General features: G+C 45.5%; 1 protein-coding gene across 7 annotated transcripts in view; it reads left to right on the top strand.

Annotated features, from left to right (window-relative positions):
- Positions 1 to 204: 204 nt before the first annotated feature.
- Positions 205 to 23,428, top strand: part of LOC146649546 (protein-methionine sulfoxide oxidase mical3b-like) — a 32,233-nt gene continuing 9,009 nt past the window's right edge. For 2 of the 7 annotated variants that reach the window (XM_085386388.1, XM_085386385.1), the window contains exons 1-20: positions 205 to 351; positions 2,737 to 3,083; positions 3,353 to 3,560; positions 3,637 to 3,753; positions 12,376 to 12,477; positions 12,922 to 13,077; positions 13,166 to 13,266; positions 14,171 to 14,428; positions 14,507 to 14,622; positions 14,705 to 14,831; positions 14,961 to 15,054; positions 15,518 to 15,665; positions 18,718 to 18,914; positions 19,001 to 19,101; positions 19,179 to 19,241; positions 19,788 to 19,958; positions 20,077 to 20,166; positions 20,579 to 20,689; positions 21,979 to 22,062; positions 22,388 to 22,550. In XM_085386388.1, the coding sequence (XP_085242514.1) occupies positions 2,820 to 3,083; positions 3,353 to 3,560; positions 3,637 to 3,753; positions 12,376 to 12,477; positions 12,922 to 13,077; positions 13,166 to 13,266; positions 14,171 to 14,428; positions 14,507 to 14,622; positions 14,705 to 14,831; positions 14,961 to 15,054; positions 15,518 to 15,665; positions 18,718 to 18,914; positions 19,001 to 19,101; positions 19,179 to 19,241; positions 19,788 to 19,958; positions 20,077 to 20,166; positions 20,579 to 20,689; positions 21,979 to 22,062; positions 22,388 to 22,550 (2,671 nt within the window). In that variant the 5' untranslated portion in view covers positions 205 to 351; positions 2,737 to 2,819. The remainder of the gene's footprint in view (positions 352 to 2,736; positions 3,084 to 3,352; positions 3,561 to 3,636; positions 3,754 to 12,375; positions 12,478 to 12,921; positions 13,078 to 13,165; positions 13,267 to 14,170; positions 14,429 to 14,506; positions 14,623 to 14,704; positions 14,832 to 14,960; positions 15,055 to 15,517; positions 15,666 to 18,717; positions 18,915 to 19,000; positions 19,102 to 19,178; positions 19,242 to 19,787; positions 19,959 to 20,076; positions 20,167 to 20,578; positions 20,690 to 21,978; positions 22,063 to 22,387; positions 22,551 to 23,428) is intronic. The other 5 variants (XM_085386386.1, XM_085386387.1, XM_085386389.1 and 2 more) reach the window with 5 other exon arrangements.

The raw sequence follows: 23,428 nt of genomic DNA, 5'->3' as shown, positions 1-23,428 counted from the left end.
TGCGATGTGATGAATGTCACAGTGATGAACTCTACTTCATCAATAACAAAGATGATCTGAGGCTGCTGCCCAGCTCCCGTTAAGCTTGTTAACTCACAGATTACCATCAGGATCCGCTCTCTGGCTGACAGTCAGGGGGCGGGGCTTGCCCCAATCTAACAACGCCCCCTGACCTCAGCTACACACTGTGTGTGTCAGTGCGCCTGTTTGACCAGCTTTATACGTTTCAGACACTGTGAGGACATTTGACCACACTGACAGGCTTGTGTCTGTGTGATTAAAGTGGATTATTGTGTGCTGGGGAGCAGTAGCAGTTGGAGGCGAGCAGCAGGCGGCTGGCAGCTCTGACATGTGAGTACATTTCTGTCTGTTTCCATTCAGTCTGCAGACAGGAAGTAAAAGCAGACTTTTATTTTTTGAGTCACAGGTGTGTGTGTGGTGGGATTGAGTTTTTCTGAGTGCTGTAGAGTTGAGCTGCAAATAAAAAGGCTGCAGAAAGATTCAGAGTTTGCTGTAACCGTGTTTTACACTCAGCTGAATAAAGAACAAGACGGTGCTGAATCTTGAGAAAGAAAACCGAGCAGCTCGATGTCTGTTTGGTCAGTTTGAAATATCTACATCAAACTGTGGTCTCACCCTCAGCTGTCCGTCTGAAGCACAGATAATCAATAGACTAAATAAATCAATTACTTTCCTCTGTGTTAAATCCAGTAAAGTGAAACACACTCAGATCTGCTGCTGTTTTTCTATCTTTGTGAGGTTGTTTATTCTCACCTCAGGGGTCAGAGGTCATGACGGTATAGGTTATGAAAGCATCGTGTCACTGAGGGTCCTTACAGAGGCAGACAAACGTGCGTGTTGGTGCTTGGTACTGACAGCCATGCTCTGTGAGCCTCTTTGTTTCAAACACATACTCAGGCTGACGGCTGGTCATGTGACTACAGCACAGAGACATCATTATCATTTTACTCACTCTGAGATGATGATCAATAATCTGATCAGTTCCAGTGATCTGAGGTTTTGCTGTTTGAATGGTTTGATGTCTTTGCAGTGAACACTTTTAAAAGATATTTATTGATTAATGTGCTGAAATAGTTTATGGATTATTTATTGATGTTTTATTCTGAAATTCAAACAGAGCTGAAGGAAAAGGGTTTTCTAGTTTTAATTTCCAGTGCCATGTCTGTAGAGCTGCTGTGTTATTTTCAGCAGTCGCCTGAGTGTCTGTGAACGCAGCCTCGGTGTAGCAGGAGTTTATCAGCAGGGGGTCTGGACTCCATCCAGGTCGTCACACCTTCCCTTCAGCTGCTCTGTCACCTTAAGTCCAGGTTGTCACGACTACAGAGTGCACCCGGCAGCGGAAGCAGATTCCTTTATTCCAGAGCGCTGTTGCTGATGTCCCGTTTACAATAACTTTAATTAACTGTTAACTGTCAGGAAGCACTCCACCAAACCGCTTTGCTCAGAACGTGTTGGATGCACGACTGGACCTCAGCTCTGCACGCGACACAGCTGACCATCAGATTGAGCCGACTCTGTGAGCGTTTCAGGTACAATGGTTTAAATCGCGTCTCACACAAAGAAGTATAAAGGAGTATTAAGACCACATTAAGAAAAAAAAATATTGGTGACAGTTTTGAGATTAAAGACATAATTCTATTCTTAGGAAGAAAAAAAAGCAGAAAAATGTATAGATTACAGCTGTTTCAGGACAAAGCGCCACGGCTGCTGTAGCCTCTGAGGTAGTGAGGTCGTACTTCAGGATCAGTTTTAGTTAAAGGAAGAAAATGATTTGAATTTCAGCTCTGGGACACGATCAGCATGACGACGCTGAAGAGTTGGTCAGCTTTACACAAAATCCAACAGATGTGAGATCATCGATGGTCACAGCCTCGTGCAGTATACAGGATAGATGTTGTATCACAGCACGGCTGATCAGTTGGTTTCAGTGACTCATCTACACGAGGCATGTTTAAGAGGGGAAGCAGCTGTAGCAGTTTTTCTTGAAACAACTTTTCTCAACATTTAGACTTTATTTTCAAAATGATAAACAATATTTGTTTTTCCTAATGTCACCCCAATACTTATCACTACTTCGATACCCACACCTCACTAAATCCTGTTTTTCCACCTGAGAGACATCATTAAGTTGAGCTTTGTAGCTTCTAAAGAGGAGCTTAGGGTGCTTTCATGTGCTCCTGTTTTCTTTACTCAGTAAATCTGCAGGTAATTCGAAATGCTGTCGTTCACTCCTTACTCGATAAAACAGAGTCCAAAAGCACCCACTACTGATGTCTTTTTATCTACTTTTTAAATGTTCTGTTATCTTAAATTTGTTTTCTATGAAGCATTGACTCTTGTGAATTGTGTCTGTGGAAAACACCATATAAACACTAATGGTAGCATTAACTACAATCTGAGAGGGAGAAACTTTTCCCACCTACCTCTGAAGTACTCCAAAGTACCTCTAAAATAACGAAAAGGTACTCAGGACTTAAAAATTGTGAGAGTTCTGCTTTCCTTTAAAGCATCCAAGTGTTTTTCCTTTGTTTTCCGGTACCTGCACTTTAAGTATCACCATGAATCAGTAAGTACTTTTCTCAGGCTGTATCCGTATTTGTAATTGGGGGTGAGCCACAGGAAGACACAAACCTCACAAACAGCGCCTCAAATTTTTAGCTTTTATCCTTAATTAGGCATCATAGTCTGTAATTCCACTTCCTGTCCTTTCACCAGACAGAGAGCGAGCTGGAGATCACAGGTGACATCATCAGCAGGTGACATCCTTCCCATGGTGCCCTGCAGCCTCAGAGGTCACCATGGAAGACCAGTCTTTCCCAGAATGCCAAGCTCAGGAGCTGTTTGATGAGTTTGTATCAGCATCAACCTGCAGGGCGGCGCTGCGCTCCTTCAGCCAGCTTTGTGAACATCTGCAGCTGGACCCGAGCACTGCCGAAAGGCCACTGTACCGACCGATTAAACGCCGCCTTAACTACTGGAGGGCGAATGGTCTGTGGGCCAAGCTGGACCGGAGGGGGGCGCAGGAGGAGTACCAGAGGGCACGAGCCTGCAGCGATGTGACTGTACGTGTTTAAAAAAAATACAGCAGGAGCTTTGGTTCAAACATACTAAGACATGTTACTCAGTCATTTTATTAGGAACACCTTACTACTTCATAGATTGACTGTTCATGGCAGAGAAATTAAAACAGCATTTACAGATTTTGGTTTTTGGTCTTTGGTCTTAAAGTAATATGACCTTGATCTGTTGATATAAGGCTTTACTTTAAGGTTTAAAAAAAAGAAGGGATGAATGTGTCTGATCGTCTGTTATCTCCTCTCTCGCTGGCCAGTGTGTTATCATTGGTGCAGGGCCTTGCGGTCTGCGGACAGCAGTGGAGCTGAGCTTCATGGGAGCTCGAGTGGTGCTGCTGGAGAAGAGGGACTCCTTCTCCAGGAACAATGTGCTCCACTTATGGCCCTTCACCATCCACGACCTGCGGGGCCTTGGAGCCAAAAAGTTCTATGGAAGGTTTTGTGCCGGCTCCATCGACCACATCAGTGAGTCAGCATTCTGCTTCTGTCTGATCAGAGCAGCCAAACCATCTAGTCAGCACTTCCCGTTTCCTCTCTGCAGGTATTCGCCAACTGCAGCTTGTCCTGCTGAAGGTCGCCCTGCTCCTGGGGGTCGAAGTTCATGTCAATGTGGAGTTTAAAAAGCTGGTGGAGCCAGCAGAGGACCAGCACAGACACAGTACGGCCTAACAGTTTGAACAAAGGGGCGGCTGTATGAATAATTAAAGCCAGACAATGCTGTATGTATTGCTAGAAGAAAACGGAAGTGTGTTCACAGCTCACAGTTGCAATTTTTACATGCGAACTGAGTTAAACTGTCAGCCAAAGTGACAATGGGGGTATGTCTGTGAAGGTTCTCAGTCATCCAGGTCATCGTAGTCAAAGGAGCTTGCAAAGAAAAGCGTCTGGACTTCTTTAAGTTACTTGAAGACGTTTCACCTCTCATCCGAGAAACTTCTTCAGTTCTAAGGTCAAATGGTGGAGAGTCCCAGATATAAACCTAGTGGGAGTAACCCCCCACAGAGGGACAAAAGGACCCCCTGATGATCCTCTAATCGCCTGAGCCAAGGTGTGAAACTGGGTGTGGGTCCCAATCAGCCAGAGTTTTGGGTGAGTTCATTGTGAAACCTGGCCCCACCTTATCATGCGAATTCCTGAGATCAGATGGCCCAGGATGTGAGTGGGCGTTAAGGCGTCTGGGAAGGGATCTCAAAACTGGATTATAGATGGCAGAGAGTTGGTGTCGTAAACCCCCACCTCTGTTCAAAGATGGTCGCTCACAGTGGACATAGATGGCTTCTTTCACTCCTCTTTCAAACCATCTGTCCTCTCTGTCCAAAATGTGAACATAGGCATCCTCGAAAGAGTGTCCTTTATCCTTAAGATGCAGATGGACTGCTGAGTCTTGTCCTGTGGAGGTGGCTCTTCTGTGTTGTGCCATGCGCTTGTGAAGTGGCTGTTTGGTCTCTCCAATGTAGAGGTCTGAGCATTCCTCGCTGCACTGTACAGCATACACCACATTGTTAAGTCTGTGTTTTGGCGTTTTGTCTTTTTTTTTTTTTTTTTTTTTTTTTTTTTTTCTAAATGACATCAGAAACAGCAGTATGCGACATTACGTGATGGCAGAGCTTCAGTTCATCCTTTGTCATTTTTTTTTTTTTTTTAATAAATAGGACAGGGGGAATGAATGAGAGAGAGAGAGGGGGAGAGAAAGAAAGAAAACCAAAGGGGAGAAGAGACGGTGAGAAGGGGGGGGAAGAGAGAGAAAAAAAAAAACAACTCCTGGGTCACCTGTATGGAGAAAAAACAAAACAAACAAACAAACAAACAAAAACAAACAGAGGAGACAGCAAACAACAAAGAGCAACATAATAATAGAGAAAACAAAGCACCATCACAATAAACTAGCTAGTCATAGATATCAGTATTTACTAAGTAATAAACGATATTGTGCAGCACGCAAGATAGACAGCGCACAGTGTGCTTTGAGGCAGCAGCCAAGAAAGCTTTAGTCCGCGTCTGTGAATACCCATGTGTACACCTGTGTGCATACCTGTGTGGATCAGCATGCTTGCATTCCAAAGGTTTCTCCATGTAATGATCTGCTAGGGAGTGTGGGGGGGCCACAGCCCCGTCCTCCAGGGTGTGAAGCGGGTATGGAGGAGATCAAAACTCCAGACATCCAGAGGCCCCCAGAACACAAGAGACCATGGAAGACCAACAGAGGGGCAGCCGCGCCACTGTCCCAGTAAGAGCTGAGGAGAGTCCCAGATGAGGGCTCGCCCAGCAGCCGCGGAGCAGAAGTCAGGGGGAGTTGCAGTGACGCGCCCGTGAGCTCCGCCGGCCCCCAGCTGCGCCTGAGTGACCGAGCCCTAGGCCGAGAGGCCGGGGGCACCCCACCTCCAAAGGGGCCCGAGCGAGCCCCAGGCCCCAGGCCCCGACAAGCGGCCGCCAAGGAGTGAGCCGGTGTGCACCCGGACGCCCACCCCCAGACACAAAGAACCACCAACACACCGACACCTGAGGGAGTCCGCCACCGGCAGGGGAAGTGGTGGTGGGTGGAGATAGGCCTCCAAACCTTGGAGGGCCTGAGGTGTCCCCAGAGAGGTGGCGTCTGATACCCAACCTGACATATAGACACAGACATACAGGCACACACAGACACAAACATCCATTCCCACCCTCATGCTCTCATATGCACTCACTCCACACTCAACCAACGTGGAGACAGACATAAAGAGACGCTGTACACACAATCACACTCCCCAAGCGTACTCTACAAACCGGGTCTAGGTACCCTTGCCCCTGGAGGGGGGAATTGCACCCAGACCCAGGTGGTGTTACCCTTTTCCCTGCGGTGGGGAGAGGCAGACCACCCCGACTCCGCAGCAGCAGGGAGGCCCCACACCCCAGACTGCAGTCGGATGGCCAACTCCTCCTACTAGCCCTCCCGCTCCAGCAGGCCGCAGAGAATGGGGGTGGGAGAAGACTCCAAACCTCCCTCCACCCGCTCATTGTAGTGTTGATGCATATGTGTTCTAAGGTGCAATTAAAACCCAGGAGGGCATGGAGCTACCTGCCAAGGAGCAGCAGGTAAGCGCATAGTCCCTCCTGCTAACCCTCAATGACTAAGTGTATTTAAAATTGAGAGGTGGGCAACGACGTCAGGGGTGAGGTATACACCCTGATGGTGATTTGGACTCCGTGATTGTGCCCACCCCCAAGATCCTATATGTATGTGTAATGAGAGTGTGAATAATGTGAATGTCTAAGTTGTGGGATAAAATTGAGGCAGAGGCAGCCAGAAGGGGACAGGGGGGGGGGGGGGGGGGGGGGGGGTAGCCTCCTCTGCACCCTGGTGACATACCCCCACTCCAAGGCCCTGCATGTGTGGGTGGTTGTGGAGGAGCGGGAAGAGGGAGGCAGCTGGAGATGGGGAGGGAAGGAAGGGAGGGGCAGGTAACCCCCCAGTAGGCACTCCCACCCTCCGCGACCCGCCAGGGAAGGGGGGCCCAGGCCCATCAGACCGGGGCCCAGTGCAGTAGCGCCCCCCGGCTCCACAGAGCCCTGGACAGTCCACCCAACCCCACCACAGAGAAAACTGCACCCACCCCACCAACCACACATCTTCCAGACAACATAAGACGGTAAACGCCCAGGCTGAGATCTTCCTCCACCTCTCCTGTATCTCCCCCTCCTGCAGAGAGTTCCTGAGAGAAGAAAGCTCCTGCAAGATGTGACCATCCCCCCCACCAGTTGAAGAGCCCCCCAGGCGGCTCGATGCACCGGCGGCACCCTGCTCCAGGGCCGGGCCCCCATGCACCCACCCGCCCACAACCCCGGCAACACACCAACCAGGACCCGAGCCCCCGAGGCCCGGCCCGGGCCCCAGCCCAGAGACGGAGCGCCCCCAAAACCTCACGCCCATCCCGGACCCACCCAGGGGCAGCCAGGTTGCCAGGTCAGTAACCCACGTCCGTCAGCACAGACCCTCCCCTAGCCCTGCTGCACGCAGCCGCGAGGAAACAGTCACCTGAGAGCCAACAGAGCCCTCAACCGGACGTGACCGCTACCCCGGGTTGAGCCCCCCAAGGAAGATGCCTCCGGGGAACCCCCCGACGCCCTAAGCCTGTCCCTACCCCCTCACCAATCACAGCAGTGAAGGCGGGACCAAACTATGACCCCCCCACCCCCACTAGGTGATGGGGCTGATAAAAGGGGCCCAGAGCAATTGATCTAATGTGGTGGCAGAGGCTGTGTCAAGACTAATGTAATCTAATAGATAATTTCTATATTGGTTAGAATTAAGATTATTTTTATTTTTCCAGTTCATGAGGACAGTTTTCTTGGCTATGCATAGGGCAGTGAAGATCATATGGGCTATATTCTTTTCTGAAGTGACATTATCTAAGCTGCCCAACAAACACACTAAGGGGGAGGTTGGAATGTTACATTTCAGACATTTTGATAAGTCTTCACATATCTCGCGCCAAAACTTTTGCACTGGTGGACAGAACCAAAGAGCGTGGATGTAATTGTCTGGTGTATTGCCTTGACAGTGTGAGCAGTTGTTGGAAGATGTAAAGCCCATCTTGAACATCCGATGACCTGTATAGTGCACTCTATGAAGTATTTTGTATTGTATTAATTGCAGACTGGGATTTTTAATTAATTTAAAAGTTTTTAAGCAAATCTGAGACCAGAAGTTTTGGTCTAGGTTGACTGATAAATCTGCTTCCCACTTTGCAGTAGGAAGGGATATTGATTCATCTAATTTAGAAAGTGTTCTGTATATTTTAGATAATAATTTGGGGGATTTAAGAGTAAGAAAATGTGCCGCACTTAGTGGTGTTTGTAATTCAACTTGACTGAGGTTAAATTTCTTTTTTACTATGGATTTAATTTGTTGATATTCTAAAAACCTTGTCTTGTTGATCCCATATTGTTCAACTAGTCTGTCAAATGGAATAAATTCTGTTCCCTCTAATATATGTTCTAAGTATTTAATTCCTTTACAACTCCATTCTGGGAAATTAATCATATTATTGTTTTGTAATATGTCAGGGTTATTCCAGATAGGTGTACGTTTGCATGGGATTAATGAAGACTCCGTTATTTTTAGAAACTCCCACCATGCTGTTAGAGAAAAGCTGATGTTGATACTTTTAAAGCATTCATGTCTTTTGATGTTTGAGCTAATAAATGGTAGGTCTGAAATCTCTAGATCCTTGCATAGTGCCTGTTCAACATCTAGCCAGGGCTCAACTAAGAAGGTATGTTTTAACCATTCTGAGATGAACTGAAGCCTGTTGGCTAAGAAGTATTGGTGAAAATTAGGCAGATCTAATCCTCCTCTATCCTTGGTTCTTTGTAGCGTTTTTAAGCTAATACGCGGGGGTTTATCTTTCCAAAGGAATTTGGAAATATATGAATCCAGAGATCTGAACCAATCTTGTGATGGTTTGTTAGGGATCATCAAAAATAAGTAATTTATTTTTGGCAAGATCATCATTTTTATAGTGGCGACCCTTCCCATGAGTGATATGGGTAAAGATTTCCATCTAGTCAGATCGCCTTCTACTTTCTTTAGAAGTGGGATGTGGTTTAGTTTAGTTAAGTCTGAAAGCTTAGGAGAGATATTAATACCTAAATATTTAATATTTCCGGATTGCAGTGGGGCAGAGGAAGAATTATGGAAGGAGCAGTTAATGGGGAGAACTGTAGATTTTGGCCAGTTAATTGAATAATCTGAAACTCTTGAAAACCAGTTTATTAAAGTAATTACCTCAAAGAGGTTGGTTTGTGTGTTTTGCAGAAAAAGCAACACATCATCCGCATAGAGACTGATTTTATGTTCTATGTTCTTACATTTTATGCCCTTAATTGTTGTAGCCTGTCTAAATGCTGCTGCTAGAGGTTCGATAAAAATTGCAAAAAGTGAGGGGGAGAGTGGGCATCCCTGTCTGGTGCCCCTCAGGAGACAGAAGCTGGAGGATGTCTGGTCATTTGTTCTGATACGAGCCGTTGGGGAATTGTATAATATTCTTATCCAGTTTATGAAAGAGTTTCCAAAACCAAATTTGTGTAAAGTTGCGAATAAAAATTTCCAATTAACTCTGTCAAATGCTTTTTCTGCATCTAGAGATAATATTATGGCTTCGATGTTTTTATCGTATGAGTAGTCTATTAAATTAAGTAATCTACGAGTGTTTGTTGAGGAGTGCCGACCTTTTATGAAACCAGTTTGGTCAGGATGAATTAAGAGGGGGGTCATTTTCTCTAATCTCTTTGAGAGAGCTTTGCAGATTATTTTAAGGTCTACATTTAAAAGAGAAATTGGACGATAGCTTGAGGGAAATAAAGGGTCTTTGCCTGGTTTTAGCAGGAGACTAATGTTGGCAGAATTCATATTTGGTGGTAGTCTGCCCTTTTCCTCGATTTCCTGCAACATGCTGTGGAATACTGGTGCCAAAATTGTCCAGAATTCTTTGTAGAATTCTGCAGGGAAGCCGTCTGGACCTGGAGCCTTATTATTGGGCATACTTATCAGGGCTTCCTGGAGTTCACTTGGCGTCAGTGGCGAATCCAGTTCCATTGCTTGACTGTCTAGTAATTTTGGAAGAGTTACGTTGTCAAGAAACAGATCAATTTCATTTTTAGATGGGTTTATTTGTGGTGAGTATAAAGTTTCATAGAAATCCCTAAAAATGTTGTTTATTCTTCCAGGATCATATATTGTGTTCCCCGATAAATCTTTAGCAGCACATATAGTTGTTTTTTCTTTATTTATTTTTAGCTGGTTAGCTAGAAATCGACCTGATTTGTTACTGTGTTCAAAATTCTGCAAGCGAAGTCTTTGTATAAGGAATTGTGTTTTTTTTATTAATAGTTTCATTTAATTCTAGGTCTGAGCATTCCTCGCTGCACTGTACAGCATACACCACATTGTTAAGTTTGTGTTTTGGCGTTTTGTCTTTCGGGTGAACCAGTTTTTGTCTGAGCATGTTGCTGGGTCTGAAATGCACTGGGATGTCATGCTTGGAGAAAACTCTCCTGAGTTTTTCTGATACACCGGCTACATAGGGGATGACAATGTTGTTGCGTCTGTCCTTCTTATCCTCCCTCGCTGGTGTCTGGTCTTCTTTTCTGTGCCTCTTTGCTGACTTTAAGAACGCCCATTTAGGATAGCCGCACGTTTTGAGTGCTTCCTTTACATGTGTGTGTTCCTTCTTTTTTCCTTCAGGCTTAGAGGGAACATGTTCTGCCCGGTGGTGTAGGGTCCTGATTACTCCAAGTTTGTGTTCCAAAGGGTGATGGGAGTCAAAGAGGAGGTACTGGTCCGTGTGTGTGGGCTTCTGGTAAACTTTGATGTTGAGGTTGCCGTTCTCTTCAATGTGCACAGCGCAGTCCAGGAAAGGCAAACAGTTGTCCTTTGTGTCTTCCCTGGTGAACTTGATGTTTTTATCCACAGCGTTAATGTGCGCAGTGAAGGATTCCACTTCCTGTGTCTTGATTTTGACCCAGGTGTCGTCCACATATCTGTACCAGTGGCTGGGTACTCTTCCTTTGAAAGAGCCAAGAGCCTTCCTTTCCACTTCCTCCATGTAAAGGTTGGCTACAATAGGTGACACGGGGGAGCCCATGGCACAGCCATGTTTTTGTCTGTAGAAGCCTTCGTTGTATTTGAAATATGTAGTGGTGAGGCAGAGGTCTAACAGTGTGCAAATCTGATCAGGTGTGAAGTTGGTCCTGTCCTCCAAGGCTCTTTCAAAGGAAGAGTACCCAGCCATTGATACAGATATGTAGACGACACCTGGGTCAAAATCAAGACACAGGAAGTGGAATCCTTCACTGCGCACATTAACTCTGTGGATAAAAACATCAAGTTCACCAGGGAAGACACAAAGGACAACTGTTTGCCTTTCCTGGACTGCGCTGTGCACATTGAAGAGAACGGCAACCTCAACATCAAAGTTTACCAGAAGCCCACACACACGGACCAGTACCTCCTCTTTGACTCCCATCACCCTCTGGAACACAAACTTGGAGTAATTAGGACCCTACACCACCGGGCAGAACATGTTCCCTCTAAGCCTGAAGGAAAAAAGAAGGAACACACACATGTAAAGGAAGCACTCAAAACGTGCGGCTATCCTAAATGGGCGTTCTTAAAGTCAGCAAAGAGGCACAGAAAAGAAGACCAGACACCAGCGAGGGAGGATAAGAAGGACAGACGCAACAACATTGTCATCCCCTATGTAGCCGGTGTATCAGAAAAACTCAGGAGAGTTTTCTCCAAGCATGACATCCCAGTGCATTTCAGACCCAGCAACATGCTCAGACAAAAACTGGTTCACCCGAAAGACAAAACGCCAAAACACAAACTTAACAATGTGGTGTATGCTGTACAGTGCAGCGAGGAATGCTCAGACCTCTACATTGGAGAGACCAAACAGCCACTTCACAAGCGCATGGCACAACACAGAAGAGCCACCTCCACAGGACAAGACTCAGCAGTCCATCTGCATCTTAAGGATAAAGGACACTCTTTCGAGGATGCCTATGTTCACATTTTGGACAGAGAGGACAGATGGTTTGAAAGAGGAGTGAAAGAAGCCATCTATGTCCACTGTGAGCGACCATCTTTGAACAGAGGCGGGGGTTTACGACACCAACTCTCTGCCATCTATAATCCAGTTTTGAGATCCCTTCCCAGATGCCTTAACGCCCACTCACATCCTGGGCCATCTGATCTCAGGAATTCGCATGATAAGGTGGGGCCAGGTTTCACAATGAACTCACCCAAAACTCTGGCTGATTGGGACCCACACCCAGTTTCACACCTTGGCTCAGGCGATTAGAGGATCATCAGGGGGTCCTTTTGTCCCTCTGTGGGGGGTTACTCCCACTAGGTTTATATCTGGGACTCTCCACCATTTGACCATAGAACTGAAGAAGCTTCTTGGATGAGAGGTGAAACGTCTTCAAGTAACTTAAAGAAGTCCAGACGCTTTTCTTTGCAAGCTCCTTTGACGACAATGGGGGTATAAGGCCTGAAGTCAGACAACATTTTACTTAGAGTGAAAGTGTTGAAAGAAATCATTGGTGTAACCTTGTTGATGTTCATTAGAAAACACAGAAGCAGGTGAATAGTAGCCATCATCAGGGTCATAAACTGAGCTGCAGAATATGTGAGCGAAAGAAATGAAAAACAGACAGTACGTATGAAATTATCTTTCAGTCCTAAAAGCACTTAAAATGTAGATTCCTCAACTTTCTGTGTATCTATGTACCTGTCCAGAGCTGGGCTGGAGAATGGAGGTGAGTCCAAAGAATCACCCTGTGAGTCAGCTGGAGTTTGATGTAATAATCGGAGCAGATGGACGCAGGAACACGCTGCCAGGTACAATAACACTAACAGGTATAAAAAAAAGTAGTCATGTACATCAGCATCATCAGGTAAATCAACATCATCGGGCATCATAGGCAAGTACAACAAGATCATCAGGTACATCAACATAGTCAGGTACAACAACACTGTCAGGCACATCAAAATCATCAGGTACAACAACTTCAGTTCTTCTAAGGGTTTTTGTGTCTTCCAGTCCATCTGAAAGTTGTAACCTACTTTTGAATCAGTACTGCAGTGTAAGCCTTTTTCTCACAGTCTGATGGAGGTTAATCCACCTGTAAATCTGAACCCTGACTGCTATATAGAAACAGCATCATTATAACATTTCAGACTGGTATGACACTTCTCTGGACTATGTGCTGTTCGACACCCCTTTTCTAAAATGTGGACACTGTGTACCTGACCATGTTGTCCTATATCCGTGTGTGTGAACAGGTTTCAGGCGTAAAGAGTTCAGGGGGAAGCTTGCCATCGCCATCACAGCAAACTTCAAGAACAGAAACACCACAGCTGAGGCCAAAGTGGAGGAGATCAGCGGTGTGGCATTCATCTTTAACCAAAGGTTTTTCCAGGAACTACGGCAGGAAACTGGTTTGTTCCTAAAAGTTGACACACACCTGGAGTCTGCATTCAGAGACTCTAGGTGTGTGTGATGTTCACCTGTGTCTGCCTGTTTTAGGGATTAACTTGGAGAATATTGTGTACTACAAAGACGACACACACTATTTTGTGATGACGGCAAAGAAACAGAGTCTATTGGAAAAAGGAGTAATTCTGCAGGTAACACACACACACACACACACACACACACCTGGAGTCATTCTCTATCCATCCCTCCGTCCATGAGCTGAGTAATGAACCCACGCCATTGCTGTTGAATAATTTTAGCATTTCGAGGTGAATCTCATCCAAAACTTGCATCTTGCTCTCTGGGAGCTTCTTAACCACCCCAGTAGCCTCTCCAATGAAAATGCTTCTTCTGAGTCTTCAGACTTTCTTTACTCTTGTCAGTAGTCCTTCTCCGTGGCCTCTCTAAACTCCTTCCACACTGTTTTGATTTTGACTGTCAAAACCACAGCTCTTTCTAGCTTCCTGGCACCTATCTGCTTTTCAGCAGACCCAGAGGTCAACTAGAAAGAATGGCTGTGGCCCACATCTGTTCACATCTGCAAGGTTTTTGAACATGGCTCACTGCCCCCTCCTTATCCAAGGATACATGACAAATTCTCCTGGAGGTGAGAGTGAAAACCCTCATTTACATGGGATTTCCAATTCACCTTCACCACCTGTTTGGGTTTACCAGGTACGTCTGGAAGCCTTCCAGAGAGTTCTGAAGATAGTTACCCTGAACTGGGGTCAAGCGAAGGAACGGCGCCTGTCCGGTTCTCTCCCGTGCACGAGAAACATGAAGAACCTTGCCTACTCGTGTCTTGCTTTGCAGTGTAATTATATTGTCTTCAACGTTCCAGCGGATGGGTTCAAGCTACAAACCTATCAAGGGGGCTTTGGTTTTTTATTTCAGGGCAAGGTATTCATAGCTCTCAGGGTCACTGGGAACATACAAACCTTTCCACCACATTGAGGTGGCTGGCAGTTGTGGAGTAATTCTGCGTGAAGTCACACTCCTCAAACAAACTCACATAAGCCTGAATTAATAGTAGATGCCTTTGTTGTTTTTCTTTAGGATTTTGCAGACACAGAGCTGCTCCTCTCTCGAGGGAACGTTGACCAGAATGCATTGCAGGCATATGCCCGTGAGGCTGCAGACTTCTCCACCAATCACCAGCTGCCAACTCTGGACTTTGCCATGAATCACTATGGTCAGCCTGATGTTGCCATGTTCGACTTCACCTGCATGTATGCATCAGAGAACGCTGCTATGGTTCGCCAACGCCACGGACACCAGCTGCTGGTCACACTGGTTGGAGACAGCCTATTGGAGGTGAGACCGGTGGAGGTAAACAGGCTGCTGGAAGTGAGATACCTTGATTAATTACAGAGTCTTCCTGTCTTTTTGCAGCCCTTCTGGCCGATGGGGACGGGAGTCGCTCGAGGGTTTCTGGCAGCTCTGGATTCGGCTTGGATGATACGAAGTTGGGCTCAGGGCGCAGCTCCACTGGATGTCCTGGCTGAGAGGTGAAGACACACCTGGACAGGATACATCTGCTGTTCTCTCACACCTGGCCACATTATGTCTGTTTGTGTGTCTTTCCTACAGAGAGAGTTTGTACCGTCTCCTCCCTCAGACGACTCCAGAGAACATGCAAAAGAACATCACTCTGTTCTCTGTAGATCCAACAACAAGATACATGAACACCAGCCTTTTGACCATCACACCTGCCCAGGTAAACACAGAGAGGGAAGGGCTTTTTTGTCTCTGTTGATGATGTTTGGTTGGACTGAAGAATTTAAAGCTGAATCAATAAACAAGTAAGAGCTGCTCCTGCATGAAGGGATATTTTTTTTGTCTTCAGGTGAGGCACCTGGTTGACACAGGAGAAGAGGTGGGGCTAACCACAGACTGCAGTGATATCATCCGGCTCCCCTCCCCCAGATACCTCAGACAGGGTGGGATAACTTTACTCTGAAGATGTTTTTTTGTTTTGTTTTTTTAACTACAGTGTGATTGATGAATGTTAGAGTGAAGTTTTTTAGTTCACAGTCTGACCTGATGCCTCTCTGTCCCAACACTGTGCATGATTCTCAGCTTCTAAAAAAAATTTTATATATATATATATATATATATATATATATATATATATATATATATATATATATATATATATATATATATAAAATTTTTATATAATATATAAAAACTTTTATGTGTGTGTATAAAAGCCTTGATGAACTTCATTACGTCATTTTCAGGAACAGATCTGACAAATAGAAGATCTGACAAACCTCCTTGGAAAGCCTAAGCCTTCAGCTGAAGAGCAGCAGCTGAGGAAGGATATTCAACTTCCTGTTTAAAAATGCTCTGAGGATTTCATTTGACTGGTCCCCTCTCTCTTTCTGTCTCTTCTCACAGAATCCTTCTCTCGATCCAATCAGCTGCTGACTTGGTGTCAGGAACAGACTTGTGGTTACCATGGCGTTAATGTTACTGACCTGACTACTTCCTGGAGGAGTGGCCTCGCCCTGTGTGCTCTTATCCACCGATACCGATCTGATCTGATGTAATTACTTTTAGTTAAAACTGCTCTGAGGACAGTTTCCATCACTCTGTGTTTGGGTTTTTAGTCACATGACTTTTAGTCACATGACTTTTGAAAAGTTCACTCAGACCTACCGTATTTTCCGCACTATAAGGCGCACTTAAAATCCTTTAATTTTCACAAAAATCAACAGTGCGCCTTACAATCCGGTGTGCCTTATGTATGAATTCTGGTTGTGCTTACTAACCTCGAACCGATTATATGTGGTACATGGCGCTCAAAAATTTGTCAAAAAATGTTTTAGTACCACTTTGGTAAGCTACAAAGCCGCACCGGGGCATTAGGGCTACCGTAGTAAGGAGCCTCACGTAGTAATCTGGGTCCAAAACTCCGTCTGCTTCAGGTCCCAAAGTCAAACGAACACTGTGGCGTCACTGAGAGTTAAAAACTGTCTAAATTCTTTCATCTTTAATAAAATGATCAGCATTGCTGCTTTACCAGGTGTAACAATTAAGTTTAACATCCAGGCATCCATGAAGACAGAATTTATTAAATTTAACAGAGTTAGAAGTTAGCAGGAAGTTAGCTCGATAGTTTCCACCTAAACATGATATAGCATGTTCTGACTGAGAGATTTCTGAAAAAAATAAAAGGTACAGCTCTGCTACCACTTCCAACATAAATGAAGACAGAAAACTACACAGCAGTGACGTTTGTAGGGTTACTGAAGTTGGACTAGCTGGTATATAATGACGTGTTACGTGATCGCTAGCGACACAGCTATGTTAACATAACATAAACACAGTGAAGCTGGAGGAAGAACGCTAACTTTTTTCCACTCAATAAAAGTTAACGTGAGGGTTCCCGATGGTTAGGGACAAATGCAATCGCATGGCAGGATGCTGTAAACGGACCAAAGTTCAGTCAGGAGAACAACTGAGATAATCCATCCACAATACGAGGTTAGTCATTAATATACTGCAACAACACGGGAATAGAGCAGCTGTGAGAGAATTCAACATTAATGAATCAAAATTGGACTTATCTGACTTTTTTTTTTCGCATAATGCGCCTTATAATCCAGTGCACCTTATAGTCCGAAAAATACGGTACTCAGAATCCAGAGGGACAAACTGTGTTGTGAGACATCCTGTCGGACTGAACAAAGAGATTCATGTCCTGTCAGAAACAACTTCCTGTGTCATTATGTGAGAAAACTTCATCATCAATAAAACAAGCTTCAAGAGCAGTGAAAGAATATTGTGCAAAAGTCAACAACTTCTAAATAACAGAAAGTTTACTACAGTGGGGCAAAAAAGTATTTAGTCAGCCACCGATTGTGCAACTTCCCCCACTTAAAATTATGACAGAGGTCAGTAATTTGCACCAGAGGTACACTTCAACTGTGAGAGACAGAATGTGAAAAAAAAGCCATGAATTCACATGGTAGGATTTGTAAAGAATTTATTCGTAAATTAGGGTGGAAAATAAGTATTTGGTCACCTCAAACAAGGAAAATCTCTGGCTCTCACAGACCTGTAACGTCTTCTGTAAGAAGCTTTTCTGTCCCCCACTCGTTACCTGTATGAATGGCACCTGTTTGAACTCATCATCTGTATAAAAGACACCTGTCCACAGCCTCAAACAGTCAGACTCCAAACTCCGCCATGGCCAAGACCAAAGAGCTTTCGAAGGACACCAGGAAAAGTATTGTAGACCTGCACCAGACTGGGAAGAGTGAATCTACAATAGGCAAGCAGCTTGGTGTGAAAAAATCAACTGTGGGAGCAATCATCAGAAAATGGAAGACATACAAGACCACTGATAATCTCCCTCGATCTGGGGCTCCACGCAAGATCTCATCCCGTGGGGTCAAAATGATCATGAGAACGGTGAGCAAAGATCCCAGAACCACACGGGGGGACCTGGTGAATGACCTGCAGAGAGCTGGGACCAAAGTAACAAAGGTCACCATCAGTAACACACTACAACGGCAGGGAATCAAATCCCGCAGTGCCAGACGTGTTCCGCTGCTGAAGCCAGTGCATGTCCAGGCCCGTCTGAAGTTTGCCAGAGAGCACATGGATGATACAGCAGAGGATTGGGAGAATGTCATGTGGTCAGATGAAACCAAAGTAGAACTTTTTGGTAAAAACTCAACTCGTCGTGTTTGGAGGAAGAAGAATACTGAGTTGCATCCCAAGAACACCATACCTACTGTGAAGCATGGGGGTGGAAACATCATGCTATGGGGCTGTTTTTCTGCCAAGGGGACAGGACGACTGATCCGTGTTAAGGACAGAATGAATGGGGCCATGTATCGTGAGATTTTGAGCCAAAACCTCCTTCCATCAGTGAGAACTTTGAAGATGAAACGAGGCTGGGTCTTCCAACATGACAATGATCCAAAACACACCGCCCGGGCAACAAAGGAGTGGCTCCGTAAGAAGCATTTGAAAGTCCTGGAGTGGCCTAGCCAGTCTCCAGACCTCAACCCCATAGAAAATCTGTGGCGGGAGTTGAAAGTCCGTGTTGCTCGGCGACAGCCCCAAAACATCACTGCTCTCGAGAAGATCTGCATGGAGGAATGGGCCAAAATACCAGCTACTGTGTGTGCAAACCTGGTAAAGACCTATAGTAAACGTTTGACCTCTGTTATTGCCAACAAAGGTTATGTTACAAAGTATTGAGTTGTATTTTTGTTATTGACCAAATACTTATTTTCCACCCTGATTTACCAATAAATTCTTTACAAATCCTACCATGTGGATTCATGGCTTTTTTTTTCACATTCTGTCTCTCACAGTTGAAGTGTACCTCTGGTGCAAATTACTGACCTCTGTCATCATTTTAGGTGGGGGAACTTGCACAATCGGTGGCTGACTAAATACTTTTTTGCCCCACTGTATATCAACCTTCTGTGCTTCACTCATGCACATTTACACATGAATAATTTAAAAGATAGAACTGCAAGGTCATAAACATTTGTTCATGGAGTTTAGAGAGGAATGGTCCTTTAAAGGTGAGAGTTTTGCTTCTTCTGAGGTCTGAGTTGACTCCTGCCTCTCCTCAGAGACTTTGACTCTCTGGACGAGTCGTCAGTGGAAGAAAACACTCGACTCGGCTTTGATGTGGCTGAACGAGAGTTTGGGATTTCTCCATTGATGACGGTGGAGGAAATGTCGTCTGTGGAAGAGCCGGACTCTCTGTCGATGGTTATGTACCTGAGCCAGTTTTACCAACTGCTCAAAGACTCGCCGCCCCCTATGGGTGAGGCTGCAAACTGCTCCCGATCAGCCATTCTACTGGAAAAGGGCTGATAAAAAAGACGTGGTAATCCAACATGTTTGTTTCAGGCTGCCTGAGGCACATCACTGACCTGCGATCAGCTCTCATCGCTCCCGCCTCCCTCCTCAGCCGACTGGGAACCAGTTTGTCCAGGAAGAGAAACCCAAAGGTAGCGTAGTTCCACCTCCTCATACCTGCAGTCATCTGTGTGAAATTAAAGATGGTAATAATTTATGGTATCTGCAGGAGCATGGGGGGGCATTGGGTAAAAAGAGGAAGACCAGTCAGCGGAGTCGAGAGCAGCAGGAGGTCAGTGTCCACACTTCACTTCAAACTCAGCTCATGTTAAATTATTCAGATCTTCAACCAGAACCAGACATTGAAGGACAGAGAGCGTTAGACATTCAGATTGGAGATGGTGAGCAGTCCGGCTGTCCGGCCATTTTCTTCGTCTTATGTAGTTCAGGGTCGGGTTCAGATGAAGACTTTTCTTTAATTCATCAAGACTCACAACTGAAGACAAAAGCTTCTTTTTCACTCTGATGACCCTTTTCAGTCTCTGTACGCCATGTGACTCAGGTGGAGAAGCTTCCATCACCAGGGCCTGAGCTGGCCACTCTTTCTCTTTTCAGTCTGGACTGATGGATGCGGCCTCTTTGCTCATTTACACACCACACCACTGACGGCGAGGATGCCACAAAGCTGACACCAGCACAGTGTCAGGGCCAAAGGTGGAGCCGCTGATGTCACTGTCTGTGGGAGAAGCCACCTCAGGAAACTCACTACTGTTTGGCAACTGACTTTCCTCTGATGACTATGACCTGATTTTTTTTTAATGGATATTTTGTTTTGCAGTCATGTGACCTGAATGGTGATGTTGAGAGCCAGTCGTTTGAGGAGGAGTTTGTGGGTGGGGCCAGTCGGTCCAGAGTTCGTTTGATGGCCAATCAGCTACAGGCAAAGCTGCATGAAAGTTCATCTACCTGCAGGACATCTTCTTCTGCTGCTGCTGATTTCCGTCGACAAGTGAGAGCGTGCTGATTTCTGATCAATCATATTGATTTCTGATGGTCAAATAGGGGTTGTGGACATGATGTGTGTAGTATTAATGTTTCTATAAACGCAAACACCCTGTGTTAACCAGCAGGGGGAGCTATCCAGCCTCCCTCCAGCCTCCCAACCAGCAGAAAGTCAGCCGACTGCATCTCCAGTTCACTTGTCATCATGGAGGCCGGTAAAGACCAGTAGAAGCCAGTAGAGACAGATGAGACATGTTGGAGTACTGATAAACTACATTTTCACTTTAAAGACTCATTTAAGAGGATGCAGGTGGCTGGATGGTTAAAATAAATAGATAATTTCCCTTTTTGCTGTTTGTTGATACTTCTGAGATCCTCATGTGAATCACACAGATGTTAGTTTGGTTTGTGAGAAGTTTCTTTCTCATGGATTCATGTGCTGGACTACGATGTAACTACGAACCAAATTGAGTTTTCGGTTTGAATTGAGACCCTTTAAAGACGATTTCTCTATGGTGTGTGGTAGACATCACCGATTGGTTCAGGTTTTGGTTCTAGCCTCCTGCATCGTCACAGTTTCTGCAGAGTCCAGACTGCAGATGGAATAACGTCTGCTGTCTCTGCCAGAAAAAACGAACTCTTCAGCAGGAGCAGATGAGTTTTCGATTCAAACAGAAGCTCAAGGCTCAGGCAGTTCTCGATGGGGACGAACAGGTGCCTGAGCAAGTACCTGAACAGGTATCTCTGATGGGTTTTGGTGTGTTTGTGTGCTGAACGTATACCCCTCCTCCCGTAGTGCTCTGGTTTGTTCGGGCCTCGATGTCCCCCGGCTGCACTCGTGCTCGTCAGCCTGAACATCCTCAGTGGATCGTTGAGTCCTGCAGGGCTGTACCGATCGCCTGCTTCATGTGATCAATAACAAAGTGAGGCTCATGAATGGCTCCTATTGAGCAGAGGAGCTGTTCTCAGATCAGCCTGCAGCTCTGATGTGTTTGCTGACTGAGCACTTTGTGCGGCTGGACTTTCCCTCCATCTGCCGCTGTGTTTTCAACCAGCATCACAAGCAGGGTTTATTTTCCTCTCCTCTGGCTGCCCCATCGCTGAAAACAAGTTAGATCTCCTTGAAGATTCACCTGGTCCTGAACGGTAGGATGTCCCACAGCTCAGATGTATCGTGGCCATAAACCCTGATCAGGGTGAAGAAGCTGGAGTTACTGTCATGCCTCAGATGTTGCTGCCAGCTTTGATATAAAACTAACCCCAATATTTCACTCCAAAGAGTACAAACACAAAGACACTAAATAAATCCTGGAGACGTGGAGAACTAATCAGATGAGATGGTATCAGGTCACATGTGAAAATTCCTGCTTAAACACCATAACGCTGAACGTGATGCTGGTAAAAAGCACTTGATATCCTATCACTCTCAGTGGTGGATCAAGGGCCTCATTTATAACAACTGCATAGTGTAAATCTAAAGGGGTCTCTACTGGTGTTAGTTTCTTCACACTCAGGTGTGTGGATCAAAAAACAAACTTTTGGAAACAGAAGTTACTTCCACACCAGCATCTTCCTTCCCTTCTTTAACAGTCTCACCCTCACATTTCCTTCCCTTACCCTAACCCCGACCCTTGGGTCATGGTCAGCTAAGGTTGTTTTCACACCTGCAGTGTTTAGTCAGTTTAAATCAACCTCTGGTTTATTCAGCCTGTCTGCACGGTTTGTTTGTGCAGGTGTGAACACAGTAATTGCACTTGAGTGCAAAACAAAACAACCGAACCAGCTACCAAGTGTATGTTACAAGTTTGAGCTAAATATCATCCTGTACAAACATATGTCCTTTGAGGCAGATGATGTCAGGGTTCAGGTCTCGCCGTCTTTCCTGGATATTAAAAGTGAATATATGGAGTTCATTTTCAGCTCACTGCACAGGTTAACTGCAGATGAAAAGATATGGTTCATAAATGAGGCCCATGGTCTGTGGCTGTAATGTGTCTGTGTCTGTCTGTCTGTCTGTCTGATCAAAGTGCCTTCAAATGTACACGGGTGGCGTGAGCTCACTGGCTGAGCAGATAACCAGTCGTATGCAGAGTCAGGAGGACGGTGGTGGGGTAAGACTGCTTCAGTATTCTGCGCCTTGTTCCCTTCGGCTCTTTGACTTTGTTTCAATCAGCTGAAGTGAAGAAGATGTTGTGATAAATCAGCTGATAACTCTGCCCAACTGATGATGGAATTCAGTTTGCTGAGACTTCTTTTCCTCGTTTCTTTTTTCTTGTGGTTTCTTCATTTCTTTCATTCTTCATGTCCTAATGTCTCCTTTCTTTTAGCTTTTTAGTCTGTCACCTTTCCTTCCATCCCAGCTTTGTTTCCTTTCCTCCACTTTCACTTCCTTTCCTTTAACCTTTCCTCCATCTGTTGCTGTGTGTGTCCCCGCAGGTCTCTGCCAGCTGCAGTCACGTCTGTTTCTTCTGTAAGCAGAGGGTTTATGTGATGGAGCGTCTCAGTGCAGAGGGCTTGTTCTTCCATCGCAGCTGCTTCCAGTGTGGTTCCTGCAGCAGTCCCCTCCGCCTGGCCTCGTACACATATGACCAGCACACCAGTCAGTAAACTCACACCCCCCCTCCTCCACCCTTCTCTGCTGTTGGGGTTTAGGTTTTAACAGGTTTCCATGTTCAGCAGGAAAAAAGAGAGGTGTTCACTTTCCTTCTGTGGGGACAAACAATGACCTCACAGTCATGAAACACATTTTTAGAGTCTCCCTGAGCAGATCATCGCCATTGACCCTCAGAATAAACCTCCAGTTTGACCCTGACCTCCAGGAGAGAAAACAGATGTCTGACTTTGAGATGAGACCATAAGAGACAGAGTTGATATGGACTTTCTCAACCCACACACTGAAAAACTTCTATTGATGGCCCTGGTGTCAGGGTGATGACATCACAAACAGGGTTGTGGCAGTGACAGAACGTTAGATTAAACCTGAGTGACAGAGCTGAACTCATCGGTCTCATTCCTGAGGCGTGGTATCAGACGATATCAGACTCATGACTAAGTGGAGGATAAAGCCTCTCTGTGTCCAGGACACAGATAAATAAAGTTCACAGTCGAATCTGTAGCTTCATTAGACAATGAGCAACAAAAACAGGGAGCAGTGTGACATCAAATAAAAAGATCCAATCAGAAACCAGAGAAGAAAAGATAAAACGGCCTCATTTGCAGATAAATTTGTTTGTTTTTGAAGACCGTTAATGTGTGTGGGGGGAACCTGTGTCAGTCTCCGCGGTATATTTGGATCTTTGGGGATAAAAATGGAAACGGCCTTATAAACGGGCAGCTTGATGCAGAGAACAGTGCTGCGTTGTTCAGCAGTCAGCAGTTCTCTGCAGACTCAAACATTGGCCTGTGGGCCAGATCTGGCCTCCCGATGAAGATCTGTAACTGTACCATGAGCTCAAGTTCTGCTCTCACCAGAGGCGG

The sequence above is a fragment of the Rhamphochromis longiceps genome, linkage group LG17, assembly GCF_057381845.1.
Source record: "Rhamphochromis longiceps isolate RC_006_pf linkage group LG17, R_longiceps_female_GT1.1, whole genome shotgun sequence".
Lineage (NCBI taxonomy): Eukaryota > Metazoa > Chordata > Actinopteri > Cichliformes > Cichlidae > Rhamphochromis > Rhamphochromis longiceps.
Note: the sequence above shows the minus strand (reverse complement) of the source record. Positions and strands in the feature narration are given on the sequence as shown.